General features: G+C 31.8%; 1 protein-coding gene across 1 annotated transcript; it reads right to left on the bottom strand.

The window, feature by feature from the left end:
- Nucleotides 1–319: 319 nt before the first annotated feature.
- Nucleotides 320–20,826, bottom strand: LOC136987624 (small ribosomal subunit protein eS21-like). Its single transcript, XM_067285383.1, has 5 exons — nucleotides 20,766–20,826; nucleotides 17,604–17,667; nucleotides 9,316–9,387; nucleotides 7,634–7,689; nucleotides 320–387 (listed from the first exon to the last, which is right to left on the bottom strand). The coding sequence occupies exons 1-5, from the start codon at nucleotides 20,813–20,815 to the stop codon at nucleotides 378–380; spliced, it is 252 nt and encodes an 83-aa protein (XP_067141484.1). The 5' UTR covers nucleotides 20,816–20,826; the 3' UTR covers nucleotides 320–377.
- Nucleotides 20,827–21,866: the final 1,040 nt, after the last annotated feature.

Here is a 21,866-nt window from a genome sequence, read left to right as displayed (position 1 = left end):
AATTGAAAATTAAGCTGGTTTAAAATACTGGCCTCCCTTTCATGGTCAAGCCAGTGTTGCCAGCTAAAACATGCAAAATAACAATAACAAAAATAATATTAAAGTAGCCAAGACATACCAAATATTGCAGCGCCACATCACTATCGGGCACTAGAATTTGCCGACTAGAACGCGGTCGGTTAACCGATGTGACGGTTTAATCGGGGGTCGGATAATCGAGTGCTCTACTGTACTCTGAAATATTTTCAGAGTATATATGTGAACTAATTAGGACTGAAATATTTAAAACAACACAAATAAGAAATAATAACACATGACATATACCACAAACATTTTATTATAACAAATGTTCAATTATGTGGTTACATTTGACCCATTCAAAATGACCTGAAAAAAGAAAAAATAATGTTTCTAAATTATTACTTATCATTATTATTAAATGATTTATAATAAACAGAATTTAAATTTAATTTCAAATACTAAAAAACTTTTAGTTAATAGTTTACTTCTCATTAAGCCATAATCTAATACATAAAATAATAAAATGGCAATTTTCATTTTTAAACAATTGTAAATACATACTGTACGTAAATTATAGATAACAGAAAAATTAGAAATTGTAATTTGTATCCATATATGCAAAAACATTTGAATTCATGCACATAAATTTTTATATTAATCCATTTTCAGCCATTACTTGTATATGTTAAGTATTTCCTGTGGAAACGTGGTAATTAAATAATCATGTTCTGAAAAATTACTATGGCAAAATGCAACAAAAATGATGGAAAGCGCTCTTGCTCAACTTTCCCAGTCTCAAAAGGAGATTAAGGAAACCATTATGAAGTCTGATATTTTCAATTACAATAGGATATAAATTTACATAATAAAGCTTAAAAGGTGTACTTTTTGTTGATTATAATTAATCTCCATTATTTTATATACATATAATATATTTATAAATAAAAATGTTTTGTTCGTTATGCTTATGCACACCTAGGCTGTTCAAACATTGCTATGAAAACTTGTCAGTTTGGTACATATATTTCTTGGATAATGTCATAACATCCTCCCAAATTATTATTAGATTTTCTATATATCAATTTCTGTCTACATTTGATTTGCTGGCTTAACATGTAACAACATCTATTGGCAAAATTTAATAAATAATAAACTCAAATATAATTCTACAAAAAGTATGTATGTATGTATGTATGTATGTATATATATATATATTCATATACTGTATATTCTGGGCAGATAAGACAAGAAGACAAGGTATAAAATTTCATCGAAGTTTTAGAGCCGCCGCAAACTACAGGAAGCAAGAGCTAGCGTACTCTCGGTTGCGCTCCTAAGCCCCGCCTTTTTTCCCATGATGCTATGGGCCATTTTTGCTAGGTAAGCTACTCGAGCAACGAAGCAGCCGCAAACTACCACGTTTGCTCGCGTAACTAGTCCACATGACGTGGAATCCAGATGTGGATTGGCTATAGAACAAAGATTTTATTATAACCTATACTTGTTCAGTTTTTCGTTTCCGTCGTTAAACGGAACTTTCTGTCAGTTTTTGTTCGAACTTTGAAACAGAATGGGAAAAATATGCCTATTAGTTAAGCCTAAACTAGGCTTAAGCCTATTTATAAATAACTATTTTAATATACAACGTTTATACCATTTTCTTTTCAATACTGAATGTATTATCATGTAATTTTACGTACATCGATGAAATTCTATTATTCTTTTTTCGACATGTGGCATGTTTATGTAGTTCATCCATTTTCCGCTGCTCTCTCTTGCTAGCGTAATGCTCTCTGGTTCTATGAATTCTGTGACAGCGAGAGTACTCTCGTATTGCTGCTCTACATAAGGAAAACCCACGTGAGCAGAAGAGAGGGGCGGAGCCTTTGACGTCATCAGTTGTGCTAGGGCACGTTTGCTAGCATTTTGCTCTCGCAAAGTGCTAGTTTGTGGCGGCTCTTATAAGTTTTAGCATACTGTATTAGTAATCAAATATCAATCCTAGTAGAATATAGTTTAGATCAGTGATCATCAATCTGAATAATATTATTGTATAAACGATTACGAAATATGACCTATTTGTAATTTTTCGAATGAACAAATTCTTATTTATCTTGCATCTGGCAGCACTGCCTTGCAATTGTTCAAACATTCGCACTGATTCGGCATTCAGGTAATGACTATTCACAATAAATATCGGGCTATTCTATTTTGTGCACATACTCTACTCTCTACTAGTAAATAATTATGGTTTGTCATTGTTTTTTTATAATGGTTTTAATTCATATAAATTTCAATCTAATTTTTTTTGTATTGTCCTATAAGACGTACCCAGATTTTGGGGGCCTTATTTTATGATTCAACTATCGTCTTATCTGCCGAGATATACGGTAAATTACTGTGACAATGATATAGAACAAAATAGATGCACACATTGTGCCATTACTACGACATAGGGTTTCTCATTTCCCGGTCTTTTGCTTGTCCAAATTATCCGGAAAAAAGCAAACTGTTTCCCATGATAGAATTAATTATTTTATTTAAGACATACACAAATATCTTGAATCAAATGATATAATTATTTTTTATTTTTTAAAGTAATTTAATACGTTCTGCAACCTCCAAAAATCAAATAATAATGCTGTGTAAGATATATATTAAAAATTACATTTGAATTACGTAGAAATTTTCACAAATAGAAAAATTTTACTTAAAGTTTGCTGGAACTGCATACAACAACGACAACAAAAAAAAAATTGCTTTAATTGAGTTGAAAATTTTTTAAAAAATGACTTAGATAAACTTCTAACTTAAAAAGTGATTTTAGTTTTTAAATAAAAAAAAAATACAAAATATTATTGTAAATTTTTATAAGATTTTAAAAAGCAAAGATGGTCAATACTCGATCACTCAATCTGATTCTTATTTTACTAAGAAAAGTCCTGTTACTGAGAATGCCCTTTCCGATTCAATTGATGAGAGTGGAGAGTGGAATTGTGTTTAATGCATTTAAGAAAAGGCAGATGTTATGTTTTTTTCACCTGTAGCCTAGATTTCTTGTTCGTTTTTGAGATTGTAGTACTTCTTTTGCTCTCCAGTATTCTTGATTTGTCTACCTTGGTGCTTTAATAGAAACATCAAGCTTACAGCCCAATAATTTGGCAGTTTGTTTGTCTTTAATAATCAAATTTATGAAGAAGTTTGAAGTATGAAGTTTTTCTTCATGCTTTCATTACTTCATACTTGTTTGTATCCTTGCCCATTTTGCACAACCTGGCATTACGCAGTTATTGAAGATAATGGGCATGGTTAAAAATTAAGACAGCATACACACAATTATTCCAGATATTACAGGTTCTGACAAATAAAGAATTTTCAGAGTCCTGCCACAATAAGCTACATATTGATTATTGACCATTTGTGACGTACCATAATGAGCAAAAATTTAAAAAAGGGTTAATGTTACCTTAGGATCCAAATTGGCTGCTAGGGAAATTTTTCCCTACGTTGGAGACTGCAACGGGGAAATAATTTTTTCCCTAGAGTCACGACGTCGAGCGACGTGGGGATTTTTTCCCCGTTCGGTTTCTACCCTGCGTTCGACGTTGCCTGAGTATCCTGTAACCTCGAAACGGAGACGATAGTGTGTAAATTTGTTGACGGTAGAGGGAGCCTTTTCGTGACGTCGTGCAAGAGTAAAATCGGCAGGAAATTCGTAGATGTGTTACGAACGAATATGCAAATGCATGATCTGTGACGTGATTTCTGTTCATTTCTGTGGCAATTTTATGCAAATCGACTAGTTTCCAGTTTGGAATCGTTTACTGCTGTGTTTGCGACGAATTGCGTATTGGATTAATTGCTGTTTTTTTTTTCGTAACGATATTTCATTCGCACACAAATTGCTATCGTTGAATATTTATTATTATTATTTCCTCCAGTATTAGTAAGTACTGTTATTTCTTTTATAAAAATTTAATCCTAAAAGTTAGAGAACCAACTAATCAGAAATTAAGGAAAAAGCGTGTTTTTTCCCTATCCTTACCTCCCTCGTTTAGTTTATTGTCAATTGTTCGATAATGACTAGTTTTGCCGATTTGAGTTGCAACGACAAATTTTGGTCGAGATGCACTTCCCGTGATTTCTACAAGTTGATGAAAGACAACTTTTCGGAGCTAAGGTTTGCCTCCCCGTATCGATAACGCATCGAATTTTGGGTGTACTATAGATTACTCCTATGGAATTTCAGGACTTTGATTATATATTTGAACTCAGGGACCGAGACGAGTTCAACGATACCTACTTTTGGACCGGAGACGAAAAATAAAAAAGTTATCATACTTTTTTCGGCGATCGCACGATGATAGGGAGTTGCGTCGCTCTCCGCTAATTCGGCCTCGCTATCGCGATCAGGAGTCCCGTCGCTTGCCGTTAAAATTGCCTTTAGTAGACGTTTCCCCCCTTTTTTACTTCGTTCAAGAACTACCGTGAATCGATCACTAGCTTAGCACATGGCGGCGTGTGGTGGCGCCCATACGAGAGGCCAGTCAGGCCGCCATGTTCACTGCCATAACCGAAATGGCGATCACGCGATGATCGGAAGTTGCGTCGCTCTCTCCGCTCTCGTATCGCATGTTTAACCCTCGGGAGATGACCATAGTCCGACGTCATGGTTTGCAGGACTTTACCGCAAGATGGCAGTACTAGCAACTATGGTGCCGTCTTCATGAGCGCATTAAAAAAGTATGGTAAGTGAAAAAGTATGATAACTTTTTTATTTTTCGTCTCCGGTCCAAAAGTGGGTACGCGTTGAACTCGTCTTCAGTCCCGAGTTCAAAATGTATAATCAAAGTCCTGAAATTCCATAGGGAGTAATCTATAGTACACCCGAATTTTGCTGTAAAATTAAGCATACAGCCGACGAGGTCCGTTTGCATTCATTGTGATGAAGATAAGAATTGCTTCATATGTCAGGTGAACGACAGATCAGAAAACACTGTGAATTGGATCGTTTATAAATACATGAATTCCGGCAGTATGATAAATAACGGATGAATGGAAAGGATATATGCATATTGACGACATAGAAGGAGTAGTGGTCCGAACATAGAACTGTCACAACATTCGAAAAATTTCGTCGACCCCCAAACAGGAGATCATACTCAGAATATCGAACAATCGAAAAGTGAGTAAAAAACTCCTCTTTTTGTTGTTTTTTTATTGTTTATTTCGGTGAAAAAATCCGCCGAGTCTGCAGAGAAATTCAAGATGGCCGCGGTTCCGGCCGGCCATCTTGAATGGAGGGAAAAATTTTCCCCGTTGCAGTCTCCAACGTAGGGAAAAATTTCCTGGCCGCCATTTGGATCCTAAGGTAACATTAACCTAAAAAGTAATAAGTAGGTTTAAAATTAATAAATATACAATGTATTCTGACAGTTTACAAGTTAATTATACTTTCTCATTTGCAAAATTTCCTCAACCTTAACACAAAATAAGAAAAAAGAGAACTTTTAGAATTTGCGGGATTTCCCAGACGAAAGCATTTCTCGAGTTAAAAAACAACCGGGATCCCATTTGAGAAACTCCACTACTACAGCTAGCACAAGGCACATTGGGCTTACCTGGTAGTATTAAATTTCTTTTTATATTTAAGTTTGAGTTAGTGTGATAGTGTTTTTTTAAAATCAAAATTGTGTGAATGTCATGTTAAATGATGTTAATAATTTTTATAATATTAATTATTATAATGAATATTTTTAAGATAGAGGATGAGTTTTTAAAAATATTGTAAATGAGTAAAATTTTCATTAAGTCCAACTTCAGCTGAGATATGACCCCTCCTCTCCACTTGAGTTTTGTACTCAAAAAATTTAAATGGCTCAGTGCCCTTATATACAAGTTACATGGTATATTTCATTTTTAATCTTCACCCACCCTGAAATATTAAACAAATAGAAGCCAACACACATACACAATATCCACAAAATTTTTTTCCTGTTTTTTTCTTTTTTTTTGGGGGTTCAAGGGTCTCAAAATATTTAGATTTGAAGAAACTCAGATGATTAAATTTGTCACAATTACAATACTTTCCTGTGTTATGTTATAACAATTAGAAAAATAAAAGCATCACTTAGGAGCATGACAACAGAATGCAAATTAATCATGAATAAAATGATATCTTTTTAAAAAATTTGAATAAAAAATAATTATGCACTTTTGCATTTTAAAATATCAGAACAACAAAAATTATAGGAATTTTTAATCTCAACAATCTTGAAAATTTGCATAAACTTTCTTGACATCCTCCTGCAAAGCCAGTATATAAGCATCAAAGTAGTCTGTTGGAATACAATCAAAAGACCAAGATGGGTAAGAAGCAGATTCAGAATGACTCAGAGAAAATTAGAGAATTTGTTAGTCAGATGGCTGTTGAGGGTTGGAAGCTGGCCAATAGTACCAAAACCTTTAACATTTCACAATCATCAATGTAAAAGATCATGTAAACAAAATAGAAATGTAATTTTAAAAATTTGAGCAATATTATCAGGCTTTTAAACCACAACTCAATTTGGCACAGCAAAAAATAAAAAAATAAAAAACTACAAGTGAGATAGGACACTGAACAGTTGTCTTTGCATATAGAGGACACATGAAACCCACAGTTCCATCTGTTGCAAGCAAAGAATAAAATTCCCACAGGGTATTATGATGGGAGGGGGTGATTATGTACTGAAGGGATAAGAAAATTATGCACAGTCAATACCATTTTAAAGATTATTTAGTTTTTCAATGTTTTTATATAAATGTTATACACTATCAAACTAGATTTTCTGATAAAGAAAAACTGGAAACTAAAGTGACACAAATAAAACATTGTTTCAGTTGCATGAAAACTGTTTTAAAAATCTCTCATTATGAGGATAATGTAATAGCAAGCAAAAAATTATTTTTCATATATAATACAATATTTCAATAATAACTACAGCCATTCATAAAATCATATTTCAAAGCAAAAGGAAACAAGAAAGGGTAGCTTTTTAAGTAATCATATTACTGGGCTGCAATTTGAAAAGAATTTTAGACCTATAAATTACCACTGTCATCTGTCCAACTGACTGATTGCCCTTCCCTAATCTCAAGAATGGAGTTAGATAGATGAAAGCCAGACCATCAGATAGCAGAGACCAGATATGGAAAGCTTAAGGGCAGGAAGCCTCAAATTAAGTATATAAGAACTTCTGGGGTTGAACCAGAAGTCAAGTTATTTTGATTCAAAAATTTTCCCATGAGAAGAGTTAGATACATGATCAGCATGACTATTGCTAACAGGAAAAGTATGATGTACAGTACATGGGCAAGAATTTTAGATGGAATGCATATATTTTAAATGAAATAAATTAGAAATACAATTAAAAATTTCAGCCATTATTTAATTAAAAAATTGCTCATTATTTAATATTCTTGTTATCTGTACCAATTGAATTAATGTTTCCTTATTTTTAATTATCTTTTTAACATTATTGATGATATTAAAAGTTTAATTTCTAATTTAAATTGCAGAATATTCTAAGTTACATACTACACAAAAATTTGTATACATTACTCTACTTACTTAGGTAAAATACCATCTTTTTTAGCTAATCTGTTTATGCAATCATCGGATTCTCCCTAAACAAATTAGTAATTAAAAATTATAATTAACATTTTATAAATAAATATATTTTAAATTCAAATATGAAAATTAAACATACTGGATATCTTGCATTGCCATTTTCGTGGAATTATAGTTTAAGAAATTTGAAAGCATAAAACAAAAATGCTTTATGCTTAGGTATACTTTTTCTTATAAACATGTATTAGTACAAAGTATATTTTAAACATGAAATCTTTACAGTAAGTAAATACATTCATTCCTAAATTTATGCAGTATGATTTATACACAGCCTCAGTTTTACATGATCAAAAAGTTTGTTAAATTTATTATAAATCAATAATATTAGGTCAAAAATTCTTAGCTGACTACTTTTTATATCATTTTGACTTTGTTTTGATTGATTCATCTCTGCAAAGTGATAATAAATTACTTTTCTCCACTATGCACAAAACAATCTTGATTCTGATTATGGACTGATTAATTCATAAAATATGTTCAAAAATTGTCAAGTAATAAAAACTTTAATTTCACTATTAATTTGTATCTACGAATTATTAAACTGTAATATTAGTCAAGCTATTACAAAAATCACAGTTTTACCAAGTGTACCTTAAAAGTAACATGTTACAGATAATTAAATAAAACAAAAACCCTCAAATACCTAAATAAGATAAAAGTAAATAATGCTTATCTTGGGTAAACAGGCATAGTCATATAAATTACATTTTATGATAGGTCATGTTTTAAAATGCAAAGTTAGTTAAAATTCTTATCTAACACTGATCAGTTTAGACTGGGAGTTAAAAAGTGAAAGATGTGATCAGCATGTTAAAAAAATTAAAGATATATTTTTATGTACAAAATTAATGTAATATATTTTTTTAATAATATACATAGGCTTTTCTCACACATATTGTTTTCTATACTGACAGACTAAATTTACATTGTTTTCTACCAGATAAAAAAAACCACGTGAAACAAATACTCTGCATAAATCAAGGAGAAAGGTACAGTAGAGAGTTGTTAATCCGAATCAATTGGGACTGGGGTTTGTTTGATAACCAATTATGTACGAAAAAATATATTAACCTGTCCGATGTTCAAATTTTTCTCCGTTGTGTATTGCTTTATGTTGAATTTTCGTCGATTTTAAGCCTAACGAAAATTTTCATAATAATAATCGAGGCTATTGTATCGTTAAAAATTATTTCTTTATTTTGTACAAACAAAATAAATATATTGAAGAATATAAAACATGAAATTATACTTTAGAAGTAAATCTAGTATCAAAAACGTTCAATTCAGCATGACACAGTCCGACTGACAATCGTTCGGATAACCGGAGTTTGGATTAACGACTCTCTACTGTATTGTATTTTGTTACTTCCAGATTAATTATCATAAATTAATTCAATTTATTTTCCACAAAGGTAAATTTGTTACTATGTGATCTGTAAACCTTCTGAAATTGTAAGAAAACTGAGAAAATTTTTTTGATTGTTGTTTATCAGAAAGAATACATATGATACGGTAATAAAAATTAATCATTATATTCAAGACAAATGAACATCAAAACTTAAAATTTTGAGTGGATACACTGTAATTTTTAATTTTTAGTCAGCCATAAAATAAGAACTCACCATTCGTCTAATTGCTCCACATATAGCATAGGCTTTGTTTGTACCTGTAACTCTACCTGTATTTTCATCAACCTACAAAAAGATGTTTTCATTTATAAACTATCAACTATTTCAAATTTAGTTTCATGTAATGTAAAAAAATAACAGTAAAAATTTATTTCTGATTAATTTAAGAAATTAAGCTTCTACAAAGAAATTTACTGATCCTTATTTTATTGATTATCAGTACAAATTAAACTGAGAACATACGAGGGTCATTCTAAAGAAAAGAATGTTTCTGATCCGCAGCTGTGCAGTTCTTCCCACACCCCCACTGCCGCATCATGGACCTTCCCATTCCTTTGTGTCAGTCTGATGCTAACAGCAAGCCGCAATGGTCGTTTACTGTTTATAGTGTGACTAAAATAAGTGACAAAATTAAAGATCCCATCAAGTGTGAGGTTCATAGTGTAATACGCTTTTTGAATGTGAAAAAAGTCCACCCTATTGAAATTTACAGATAGATAACCGAGGTTTATGGTAATGTGATGAATGAAGATTCAGTTTGAAAATGGTGCATCATGTTTAATGGCAGGCAAATGAATATTCATGATGAAGAATACTCGGGCCGACCTTCATTTGTGACTGACGAACTCAAATCAAGGATCGAGGAAAAAATTCAACAGGATAGATGTCTCACTATAGATGGACTCACTTCGTTCTTTCCTGAATTTTTAAGAACAGTTCTTTATGGCATTGTTAGTGGTGATTTAGGCTACAGAAAAGTGTGTGCAGGTGGGTTCCTCAACTTTTGAGATGAACGCAAACAAAACCAGATGGGAGCTGCACTGACTTTTCTCAGTTGGTACAAGGATGGCAAGGAGTTTTTGAACAACATTGTTACTGATGATGAGACCTGAATTTTGCATAAAACTCCAGAAATAAAGCACCAATCAATGGAATGGCATCATTCCGGATCCCCAACAAGACCAAAAACAAAAAAAAGCCAAACAAATTCTGAGCACCAAAAAGGTTATGGCTAGTGTTTTGGGATCAAAAGGGTGTCCTACTCATCTACTACAGGGTGGCCAACAGAGTCGATCGCGATCGAGCCGGTCGATCGCCAAGCCAATTTTGGTCGATCGCTAGCGATGTCTTGACTTATGTTTTATACAGTAGAGCGCGATAAGTGAACAATTGGGACTGGGGTCCTTCCAGTTAATGACTTTGTTCCAGTTTCCGACTTTGTACAAAAAAATACATTAACCTGTCCGATGTTCAAATTTTTCTCCGTTGCGTATTGCTTCCTGTTGAATTTTCTCCATTGCGTGTCGCTTCGTGTTGAATTTTCGTTCGATTTTAAGCCTAACGAAAATTTTTATAATAATCATCGAGGCTATCGTATCGTTAAAAATTATTTCTGCATTTTCTACAAACAAAATAAATATATTAAAAAATATAAAAACATGAAAATTATACTTTAGAAGTAAATTTAGTATCAAAAACATTCGATTCAGCACGACACAGTCCGACTGAAATCGTTCCACTTTCGGCCATTCCACTTATCAACGCTCTACTGTATTTGTAATCCTAACGAACTTATGCATGCAGTTATGACTCGTCATAAGACAGTGAGTGCACTTCGTACTGAAACAGTGTATAAACATAGTATGTATTTCACACTTCCCCCTCCCACTTAGACTATGCGTAATGACAACAAGTCGATCGCGACACCATTTTTTTGATAAAAAGTAGATCTTATATGCACAAAAGTTGGCCACCTCTGATCTACTACATGCCTAGAATGAAGACCATAAATGCAGCAACCTATTGTCAGGACCCTTCACCAACTACACCGCACCATTCAAAACAAATTGTTGGTGATTGTTGTCCAGAGGCATCTTCAGGATAATGTATGTCCACATAATGCTGCGTTGAACAAACAACTTGTGTTCAGCAGTTTAAGTGTGAAGTGTTTTAACATCCTCCTTATTGTCCACACTTGGCTCCGGGTGATTACCATCTTTTCCCCAATATTAAGGGATTTTTTTTGGCCAGGAACCACTATGGGAGTTTGAACAAACAAACTGAAAGAGGCCATTAATGACTAGTTTCAAGAACTTGGAGATAAACTGACGTGTGCAGAAGGCATAGAAAAACTGGTGGTACACTACGAGAAATGTTTAAAATTTAGTTGGTGACTACATAGAAAAATAGCTAATGTATCATATCATGTCATTGTAATATAGTATACATTTTATTATCGTAAATAAAAATATCTAGAGAAAAACGTTCATTACTTTTAAAAATGACCTTTGATATTCAGAATCGGTGAGAAAGAAATTTTTGGTACCATCTCCATTCATGATGGCCATCAAAATTTCTCCCAATTTTGATTCTGCACTAAAAATTCACCAATTCCACTATAATTGTCCATTCTGATTTTTTTAAATAGTTTCTCAAGTTTATTTTTGTTTAGAAAAATTAATGATTTACATTTCATGAGCACAGTATACTTTATTAATTAATAAACATCAAACTTAACGAAATAAACATCAAGCTCGACGGAAAATGACTGGGAAATCCAGAATCAATCTTTCAAAAAAAAAAACACCTAAAAACTCTATTCATAAGTGGATACGCAAGCTTTTATTGTGTACTACAAAACAAATTTGTAATCTTATTTCAGATAAAGTTAATATTGCAACACTACCCTCAAAGAAATTACAGCTAATTCCCTTTTACTCAAAAAACTCTCCCATTATGTCATCTAATCTTTGGAAACTGCTTTGTTAGCCAATGCAATGATCGAGGAGGGGGAAGGTAAATAAGGAAATGTGCTTCTTTTTCATGCTTTTTGGTATGCCTTATAAATGCTTTATTTCCATCATGTTTAACACTAAACAAGTTTCAGCAAATGACGCAATGTATGCTCATGACAAGTTAACCAATTTTTGAATTTACTCACTCGAGCCATGAATGTCTAGACTGTCATCTAAAAAAATAAATTTTTAACTCAAAACAGCAGTAAACTGCAAACAATTACTTTTACTTATAACAAATGCAATTTATGCAATTCTGATTCACAGTATCATTGTGAATCATAACAAAAACACTTTTATATAAGCTGAAACTAATTTAGCTTGAAAACCTTGAATACTTTTTCAACAACACTTTAATTAATTTCAATGACAGTTTAAGATCCCTTTTCATAGATCTCTGTAAGGTTTAACAAGACTCAAACTGTCTTCCTGAACAGTTGCTGAAGGTATTTAAAGTGTGTTCAAAGCATTTTATCTTATAAGTAAACACACAAATATTAAAAATGATTGTATATAATATTTTTTCAATTAAAATATAATTATATTTATATTTTAAACTGTTTTGCCAACACTTAAATATTTTTGTTGACTGTTGGCCTTGATTTGAAATTGCCAGTTAAACTGACCCAATACAGGCCAAGTGGCAACCCTAATATCACCCTATTTCCCCTAAAATGGAGACAGTTAGTGCAATCTCTCATCACTCTGAAAATGTCTACATGAAAAAATAATCTGCCATGACAGATGTCACCTTGTGTATGGGGCTTCCATGCTCTCTACTTTGTCAACATGAAAGCTTCCAATAAACTAATACTTAATTGTTAATATCGTAATTTTAAAACATTTTAATCTTCAACTGAAACAAATAATTAATTTTCTATTAAATGTGGAAGAATCAGAAATTGTGACGAGATTTACTTGATTCTGATTCCCAAAAACTGCTCAATTTTTCCAATTAATCATCTCATCACTAATATTTGATAAAAATTTCAGCAAAATCCAAAAAATCAAAGCTTGGATGTCTTCTTGTTAACAGAAAAACTGATTATCCTTCATGGTAATAAAGCTGCAGAAATAATGATGTCATGTATAGGGATTGCAATCCAGCAGTGTTTTGAATCCAGCTGGATCCAGCACGGATGTATTTTTGGTGCAATAAAGTGTTATCTGTCTATCTATCTATCCTGCAATTTATGTTTTTTTAATGAAATAAAACATTTAAAAAAAATACTTTAAAAGCTTTTATTATTTAGACTGGTCACTATAAATCAGTAAAACTTCTTACACATTTAGGTAGTAAACTTAACTTTGGTTCGGTTTAACATTTGAGATAGAGATAATTAACTTCAAATGTTTAGTTAGATTATAATTATAATGTAATCTTTAAGTTAAATAATAGCAAAGGTAATTCTACTGATTAATTTATATTAATATATTATAATAATGTAAGGACGGATAATCAGTGGCTAAGTGGCTATCAGTCTTACCAGTTTTCATATATATAGGCTCTACATATTAGTCTGTAGTTATTTATAGGTATGTAAAACTATGTACTGGAAGTAGAATAAGTTAAATAAACTACACCTTTATCAATCCAGCAAAATTTAATAAAATAATAACGTTTTCAATCGTTTTTAACGATCTTCCTCGGTTACAAAAAAAATAGAACATTAAATATAGAACATAAAATGTGTTCGGAATAAATATGAAAATTAACGGAAAACGCCCAAACGGACAAAATATAGATAAATAAACAAAATAAATAGCGGAAAAAAATATATACAGGGTGTTTTTTTTTAACTGACGGTACTCAGAAACATCTGTAGAGCAATCTAGCAGCCGGACTGTCGCCAAATTTGGGAGAGTGACTAAGGACGACATGGAAAAGAGATTCAGCGAAGAAAAAAGTAGTACCTAAATTCGCCGGTAGAGGAGGATTTGGCGCTGTTGTAGCGAAAAAGCTACCAGCACTTCACTGAAGAAAGGGTCATCAGTTGCTTTTTTCCACTTGCATGGCCGCCTCGCTCCCCGGATCTAACCCCATGTTACTTTTTCCTGTGGGGTTACTTAAAGTCCAAGGTCTATCTTGGTAGTGTCCCAAACTTGATGACTTTGAAGGACAACATTTCTCGAACTGTGATGAACATTCCTGCGGACGGCCATGTTACGTTCGGCCATAGAGAACACGGTGTTCAGGATGCAATGAGTTGTCCAGCAGGACGGTGATCACATTGAAGAAGGGAGAAGGTTATTTGCTGATTAATTAAACTTTCGTTATTACACTGAAACTTCTGTCTGATTATTCATTCGTGTGTTTGTTAATTGCAGCTGGATTTTATGCAGATTCTTAGCTGTTTTGCTACAACAGCGCCAAATCCACCCCTACCGGAAAATTTGGGTACTACTTTTTTCTTCGCGGAATCTCTTTCCATGTCGTCCTTAGTCACTCTCCCAAATTTGGCGACAGTTCGGCTGTTAGATTGCTCTACAGATGTCTCTGAGTACCGTCAGTTTAAAAAAAAAAAACACTCTGTATGTAAGATCCAATGAAACCAGCATTGTCCGTTAATAACATTAATTAATGTAAAAGGATCTCCACACGGTAGACAATGAGTCCGCATCTCTATGGTTTATACAACCAGTTGTCATGTGCGCCTTGCAGATTTCCAATCTCTCAAGATGTTTGACCGTTTGCCTATTCTTCGTCGTTTTTATAATTGCCGCTTGATCCCATTGGACGTTAACATCCTTCTGTCTTGCGTATGATGCCAGCGCAGTGTTGTCAAGGTTCTTACTGATTATATATTTGTGCTCTTGAGCCTTTGTTTTAAACTGCGCATCGTTGCACCCACATAAACAAGCTTGGAATTGAAACGTTGGTTGTGTAAAGGCACCGAATATATACCCGTTGTTGAATTCCGATCCTTTTTCTTTTTATCGTTTCTTAAAAGTTTGAAAACAGTGGGATTACGTCGGTATACAATACGAAAATTATCAGACCTGGCAGTACATCTATGTATCTTGTTTAAAAAAATTGGGATGTAATTAAGCACTATTCTTATTATATTTATTCGAAACACATTTTATGTTCTATAGTTAGTGTATTTTTTTGTAACTGAGGAAGATCGTTAAAAGCGATTGAATACGTTATTATTTTATTAAATTTTTCTGGATTGATTAAGGTATAGTTTATTTATGAGTAATTTAATTATTAGTGTTAGTAAAGTAGTGAGTAAGTAATTAGTAGCAGTCTAGTAGTTAGCAAGCGGCAACGCGACGACGTAGACTTTTCGCAATTAACAAGTTAATTGAGTATTTGCGGATCCGCAGCGCTGGATCAGCACCAAGTTGCGAATCCAGCAGGCCGAAGAATGCGCTGGATCAGCTGGATTGCTGGATGAGGGATCCAGCAATATGCAATCCCTAGTCATGTAATCTGAGTGCTTAAGTTAATCTACTTGAACATTCAAAGCATTCTTAAAAATTTGTTGTTTTTCATTCAAATAAAATATCAAATATTTCAATAAATATATATACAAATATGATTTATATCCGCATTAATATTTTTAATTATTATTCTATTGTGTTTTACTGAAACATAGTCAGATATTAAAAGTATAAAGGGCAGTATCTCAAGATTGACTGCATTACGACTAGTGCATTACTTGGAAAGTTATACATTTTTATAAATTAGTAATAACTTTTATATGAGTATAATAGAACTAATATTAAATACAAAACTTGTAAATGTTTAACTTCATTCTGATGATAATAGCTATGTTATTTTAACTTGTAGCAGAATTAAAATTTTGTCTAATTTATTTTAAGTACAAAAATTAATTATTGCTGTTTTATTTTTGTTAGTCTGAATTTTTACTTATTTAAAATTTTTAATTATCTTTCCTTTTCCTTTTACGAAAATTACATGAATTCAAAATTTAAAAAATAAATTGCCAGAGAAATTTTTTTTCAAATAATTGATATACTTAATAATTATTCTTACAGAAAACAACTGCATAAGCAAACTGGAAACTATACATGCAGAAGAATCACACCTAAATGCAAAATTTCCAATCAAAGTAACCACAAAATTCAGTATTTGGGATGTTTTTGATGAACATTCCTGCGGTCGGCCATGTTACGTTCGGCCATAGAGAACACGGTGTTCAGGATGCAATGAGTTGTCCAGCAGGACGGTGATCACATTGAAGAAGGGAAAAGGTTATTTGCTGATTAATTAAACTTTCGTTATTACACTGAAACCTCTGTCTGATTATTCATACATGTGTTTGTTAATTGCAGCTGGATTTTATGCAGATTCTTAGCTGTTTTTGCTAAAACAGCGCCAAATCCACCCCTACGGAAAATTTGGGTACTACTTTTTTTCTTCGCGGAATCTTCTGTTCCCATGTCGTCCTTAGTCACTCTCCCAAATTTGGCGACCAGTTCGGCTGTTAGGATTGCTCTACAGATGTCTCTGAGTACCGTCAGTTTAAAAAAAACACTCTGTAGCCTATATAACAAAGGAAATAAACTGTTCTATATATATAGAATGTAGCCATGTTCTAATTTTCAAAAGTTTCAATCAGTTTGAATAGCGGTTGTGACATATCGTATAGAGCCGACACGAGTGGAGCATGCATCAATACAGATTACATTCATGTACCAAATGCATAGAAGTTTTATTTAGACCAGGGATGAGCAACCCACAGTCTGGAGAAATATTTTTAGTGGCCCACGTCACATAAAATATGAATAAATATATCAATTTTCCAGCTTAAGGATGTATGCAGCAAAAATTCAAATGTTATTTTCTACAACTTAGATATGTGAATAGTTTTTCCGCAATAAATTTATTAAAAATTAAAACAAGAAACCACTAACAGACACATCAAATCTAATTTAAAACTAGCAGTGACTAATATTTATCTAAATATTTCCGATATATTTACATCTGTGCCAAAAGCTAAATTAAGTATACCTATGTTAATTTATAATTATATATGAATAAATAATTGTGATTTACTGACATTTTTTTCCTCTTTTCTCTTGTATGAGACTCGGCTCAGTTCAAAAGTTTTGAAATGCGGCCCTTACATAGAAAAAGGTTGCCCATCACTTGAATTTAGACTCCTAAAAAGGTAACATTGTTATAAAGTGTTTGATAAACAATTAACACACAATACAGTGCTCCACTTTCATCAAATAAAAATCTGATGTAAAAAAATTATTTCTTTCATTATTACATAGTCATTTGAAACATTTAAATGTTTCAAATTAAGGTTACCAATTCCTAAATTAATTTGTTTAAAATAATAAATATTCAGTAAAATGCAAATCAATCACAGTTAATAATGTATTTAGAGAAAAGTTTTTTTTTATGATGAAAAAACAATATGAAAATTTAACATTTTTCCAACACTAGTATAATAGTATACTTCATCAAAATATAATTCAAAATAATAATAATTCATCAAAAAATCATACCTCAGCAATATTTAACTGGATAGATGCATAATCTTTTGCATGAATAATTCTATTGCTTGCAGAGCTATATTAAAAAAAAAAATTAAATTTTAAATATTGGTAATTATTAAAACCAATATTTAAAAACTAAATAACTACTCACCACACTGAATTAATGATAATGACACACTCGAAACCAAATTACGGTGTGATAATGAAACATTGAAAATGTTTTTCGATGTTTCATTATCACACCGTAATTTGATTTTGAGTGCATCATTATAATTATAAACTTTAACAGCTAACATAAATTCATAAATAATTAAATAACAACCTATATAATAATTTTAATCTTTTTATATGAAATTTTCAGTTTTATAGTTTCATATAGTTTACAAATATATATTCAATAACCTATTATTTTTAATAAATAATGTTTAAAATTTGAGAAGTATAATTTATAAAGTGATTGTGCTCCTGAAACACACAAAGATTCACCATAATTATCTATATTGTAGAAATACATTAAAATACAGAGAGATGTAATTCTGAGAACTTATAAGCAGTCACTAATGTAACAATCTTTCAGCTACTTTTATGAGGATTAATTTTTAATTCTTTTCATAATTTACTAAAGTAACATTAAATGAAATTTTCAATAAAAATTAAGTTTTTAACCATCTCTAGTACCATAAAACAATTTTTAGCATTTTTTGTAAATTAGTTCAGATTTTTTCACTTTTAAGTTTTATCTCATTTTTGAGAATTGCCTAAATTACAGATTGATTTTGTGGACTATATCTCACAAAAGATCACTTGTAGACCATCAGTTCCTTTGACATTTTTTACTTTTACAGGCATGGTCTACAGCTCTAAAGGCTAGCGTAAACTAGGCAATGCTATTGCTTTTGACAAGATATCAGAGGCAAATTTCAAGGTCACGCGACTAGTTTGCTTTGACTATCAGGTAAATTCACCATTTGTGATATCACTAGTGATATATTCTACAGAACAAATGAGTGTTTTATCTATCCCTCTACAAACTATTGCTTGGTAGTTTGTTTTGTAAAACGACAACAACTTTGATGATGATGTTCAATTCAACTGCTTCCGTTTGTTATCTGTCAGAAATTTAATAAATAAAATATAAATGAAAACAAAATAGAGAACCCGATAGATTTATTAATTTCAATAAAATAATTTATATTGTTACTTCTAAGAAAATCTATCAAATAGTTCTGTTTTGTAATCCCGGCATAGCCAAGACTGGGCTGAAACGTGAAGCACAAACATGCACCTCCTTTGTAGTCTACGGCACATGCTCCTTTCTCTCAAACTTTCAAATGCGCATAAGCTTCATCATTCACCACCTAAAAAATCAAGCTTCTTGGATCCTACAAGCATTGAACAGACCACCTACTTTCCATCAAAGGGTATGACAGAGTAATATTGAGTCAATGGCCATCAAACAGGGGATGATTGGCCCAAATTGCTTCGACCATTTTGCTGCATCTATATATTATAGAACTACTTGTCCTGACTGACTGACTGATTCATCATCGCCCAAAGCAAACCACTGAACTTAAAGAAGTGAAATTTGGTAACACAGTTTAGGGTACATCATGGAAACGCACACTAAGAAGCGATTTTTCAAAATTCCCCCGCGGGGGAAGAGGGAGAGCACTAAGTTTAACCGGAAGAATGGCTTCTACTGTACTATTTCAGATGCAATTTTTTGTTTCTGACGGTAATAACTTAATTTCAAAACGTACAATATTTACCTATTATGATTTTTTAACCAAATGTTCGAACCATTTAAATTTGAATTTGTTATTACATATTTGTTTAATTAAAGTGTGGCCGTCTAACCCTTTTGCCCTTGGGTAAGATTATCTTTTCCGTGAAAATAGGTAGAACAAAAGACGATGTGGGGCCTGGGGTCAAACGGACAGAAGAAAGAGTCACTTTTGGTGAAAACCTCAAAGAAGTAGGGAAGGGAAAAAGAGTGCTACAGCCCTTGAGAAAAATGAATCTGAGATTGAGAGGTGCCAAAGAAGTTAGAAAGAAAAAATAGACTATGGACAGAAAACCTTGAGAACAAACAACAAAGTCAGGAATAGACGAAAGCTCTACAACAAGAAGAGGGTTGTGAATAAAGGAGTTTCAAAGTGGTGTCTATACAAGAGCACGTCACTATGAAAAACCCTGGTATTTCTATTCCTTTCCTATCCCTTTTGCTTTTTTTCATTTTCCTTAATTGTAAGATAGTTATAAGTTAGTATAAGTTGATTGTCGCACATGTGAGAATTTTATATATTTAGATGTTATAAATTAAATAATTACTATGGTGTCTGAAAAACGTCTGCCACGATTTTACTTTGTTAATTTTTTAAAAAATATTATTGTGATAGTGGCGAAAACACCAGAGGACATTTTACCATTTTTGCATGTTTGTTGCAGAAGCAGTTTCCTAAAAGGGAAGGTCATCTCTGTAATTTCTGATGGACTACTGATGGTGTGCAATGACAAATGTTTTATCTTTGTGAATGCTCTGTATTTTTACATTTTATTATTTATTTAATTTAGGGAGTTCAGATAACATCATTTATGTTTCGAAAAAAAATTAAACTCAGATTTATTATATCTCAGAATCCCATAAAATTTGAAATTTGAATTTAGGTGCATTAGCAGTCCATAGTTTGAAACAAACAAAAATCAGTAATTTTACCAAATTAGTAACAACTAATAATTGAGAACCTTAGTGAAGTACTGAGGGAGGGTTATTTCTATCAAATTGCAAAAATCTGAGCAGATGAAGCCGCAGGTAACAGCTAGTATTGCATAGTTTGCAGCAGCCTTAAGGTTTTAACTGCCTCATAAATACTTTAAATGTTAATCAATTAAATAATAATTCAATTCTTTGCAATATTCTGCGACAATGAGAAACATAAATTAAAATACCAAAAAACCCAAGAAATCACGATTTCTTCAATTTAAAATTTTCACTGGAATTTCCGAAACCAAAATTGTTTTCAATTTATTATTAAATTTCATTATAGGCAATTTCTTATCGTGTAAGTTAATTTAATATGATACTAATAATGATTATATTTTAAAACCTGATACTCGGTAATAACTGAATCGAAACTCCATTTTGGGTTTATGGAACACTACAGAACTTACCATTTACGAGGAATATATAAATCAACGTGTTCTCCGGCTTCGTTTTGCATTATTGTTTATCCTACAACAAAAAAACAAGATACCGATTAAAATTCGTAAGGATTAATACCTGGATTACATTGACTTCTTTACCATATTTTACTTACTTTATTCAAAGCACAAAAAACGATAGAACTGACCACGTTGTTAATAAAATAAAAATGGCGACTACTTACAACTAGCGCCCTCTAATAACTAAAGATTAATAATACAATAATGCAAAAAATTTACAAAATCTGAAAAAAAATATTGTATAATTTTATAGATTTATGTATATTATTTAAAATATTTCTCAGAATTAAATATCTAGATATTTTTAAAATATTTGTTATTAAAAAATTCAACATCAACGATAACTCTATTGTTAGTTTCCTTCTAGTAGGGTTTCTTATTCCGGGGGTGCATATACTTTTCGTTTGTATGGATCGATCTGTAAAAGCGGATCAGTCCTTGTCACGTGAATACAGATAGCTTCTGTCATGGCGGAAAGTATACAAGTAGGATCGAAGATGGCGGCAAACATTTGTTAGTTAATAATAGTCTCTCCTTGTTAGTTAACATATACTGAGTTTTAAAAATATTATACGTATAATATCTTTGAAACTCTGTATATGTTAACTAACAAGGATCAATTAATTAAATTAAAATAATCCATTTTATCTCTCGATATTAAAACTGTAGTTAGTACTAAACGACATACGCTGTTATGAATTATCGTTTATTTGACAAAATTGTTTGTGCTCATTCATACGAATTTTTAAATCGTATTACTCTGTGAATAAAATTGTTTTCCACAAAATAAATTTAAATAAAAATTTCACAAAATTAAAAATAAAACTTGCAGAAAAGATGAAAGTGCACGCCATACATTCTTGAGGTACAACTTCGCAAAATTGTCCCTAAATACTTATTTTTTCATCTCAGTTTACCGGATATTTTAATAATGATGTTTTTACTTGCCATTTATAAGTTTTAAATAAGTTTCTTTGTAACAATTAAATGTGTTTCTTCGTTATTTACTGTAAGCTTAACTTCAACCATGGTAAGCCGCCATCTTTAATC

Source organism: Centruroides vittatus, unplaced genomic scaffold (assembly GCF_030686945.1).
Source record: "Centruroides vittatus isolate TY-2023 unplaced genomic scaffold, ASM3068694v2 contig_1227, whole genome shotgun sequence".
Taxonomy (NCBI): Eukaryota; Metazoa; Arthropoda; class Arachnida; order Scorpiones; family Buthidae; genus Centruroides; species Centruroides vittatus.
The sequence above is the reverse complement of the archived record's forward strand: the minus strand, read 5'-3'. Positions and strand labels throughout refer to the sequence as shown.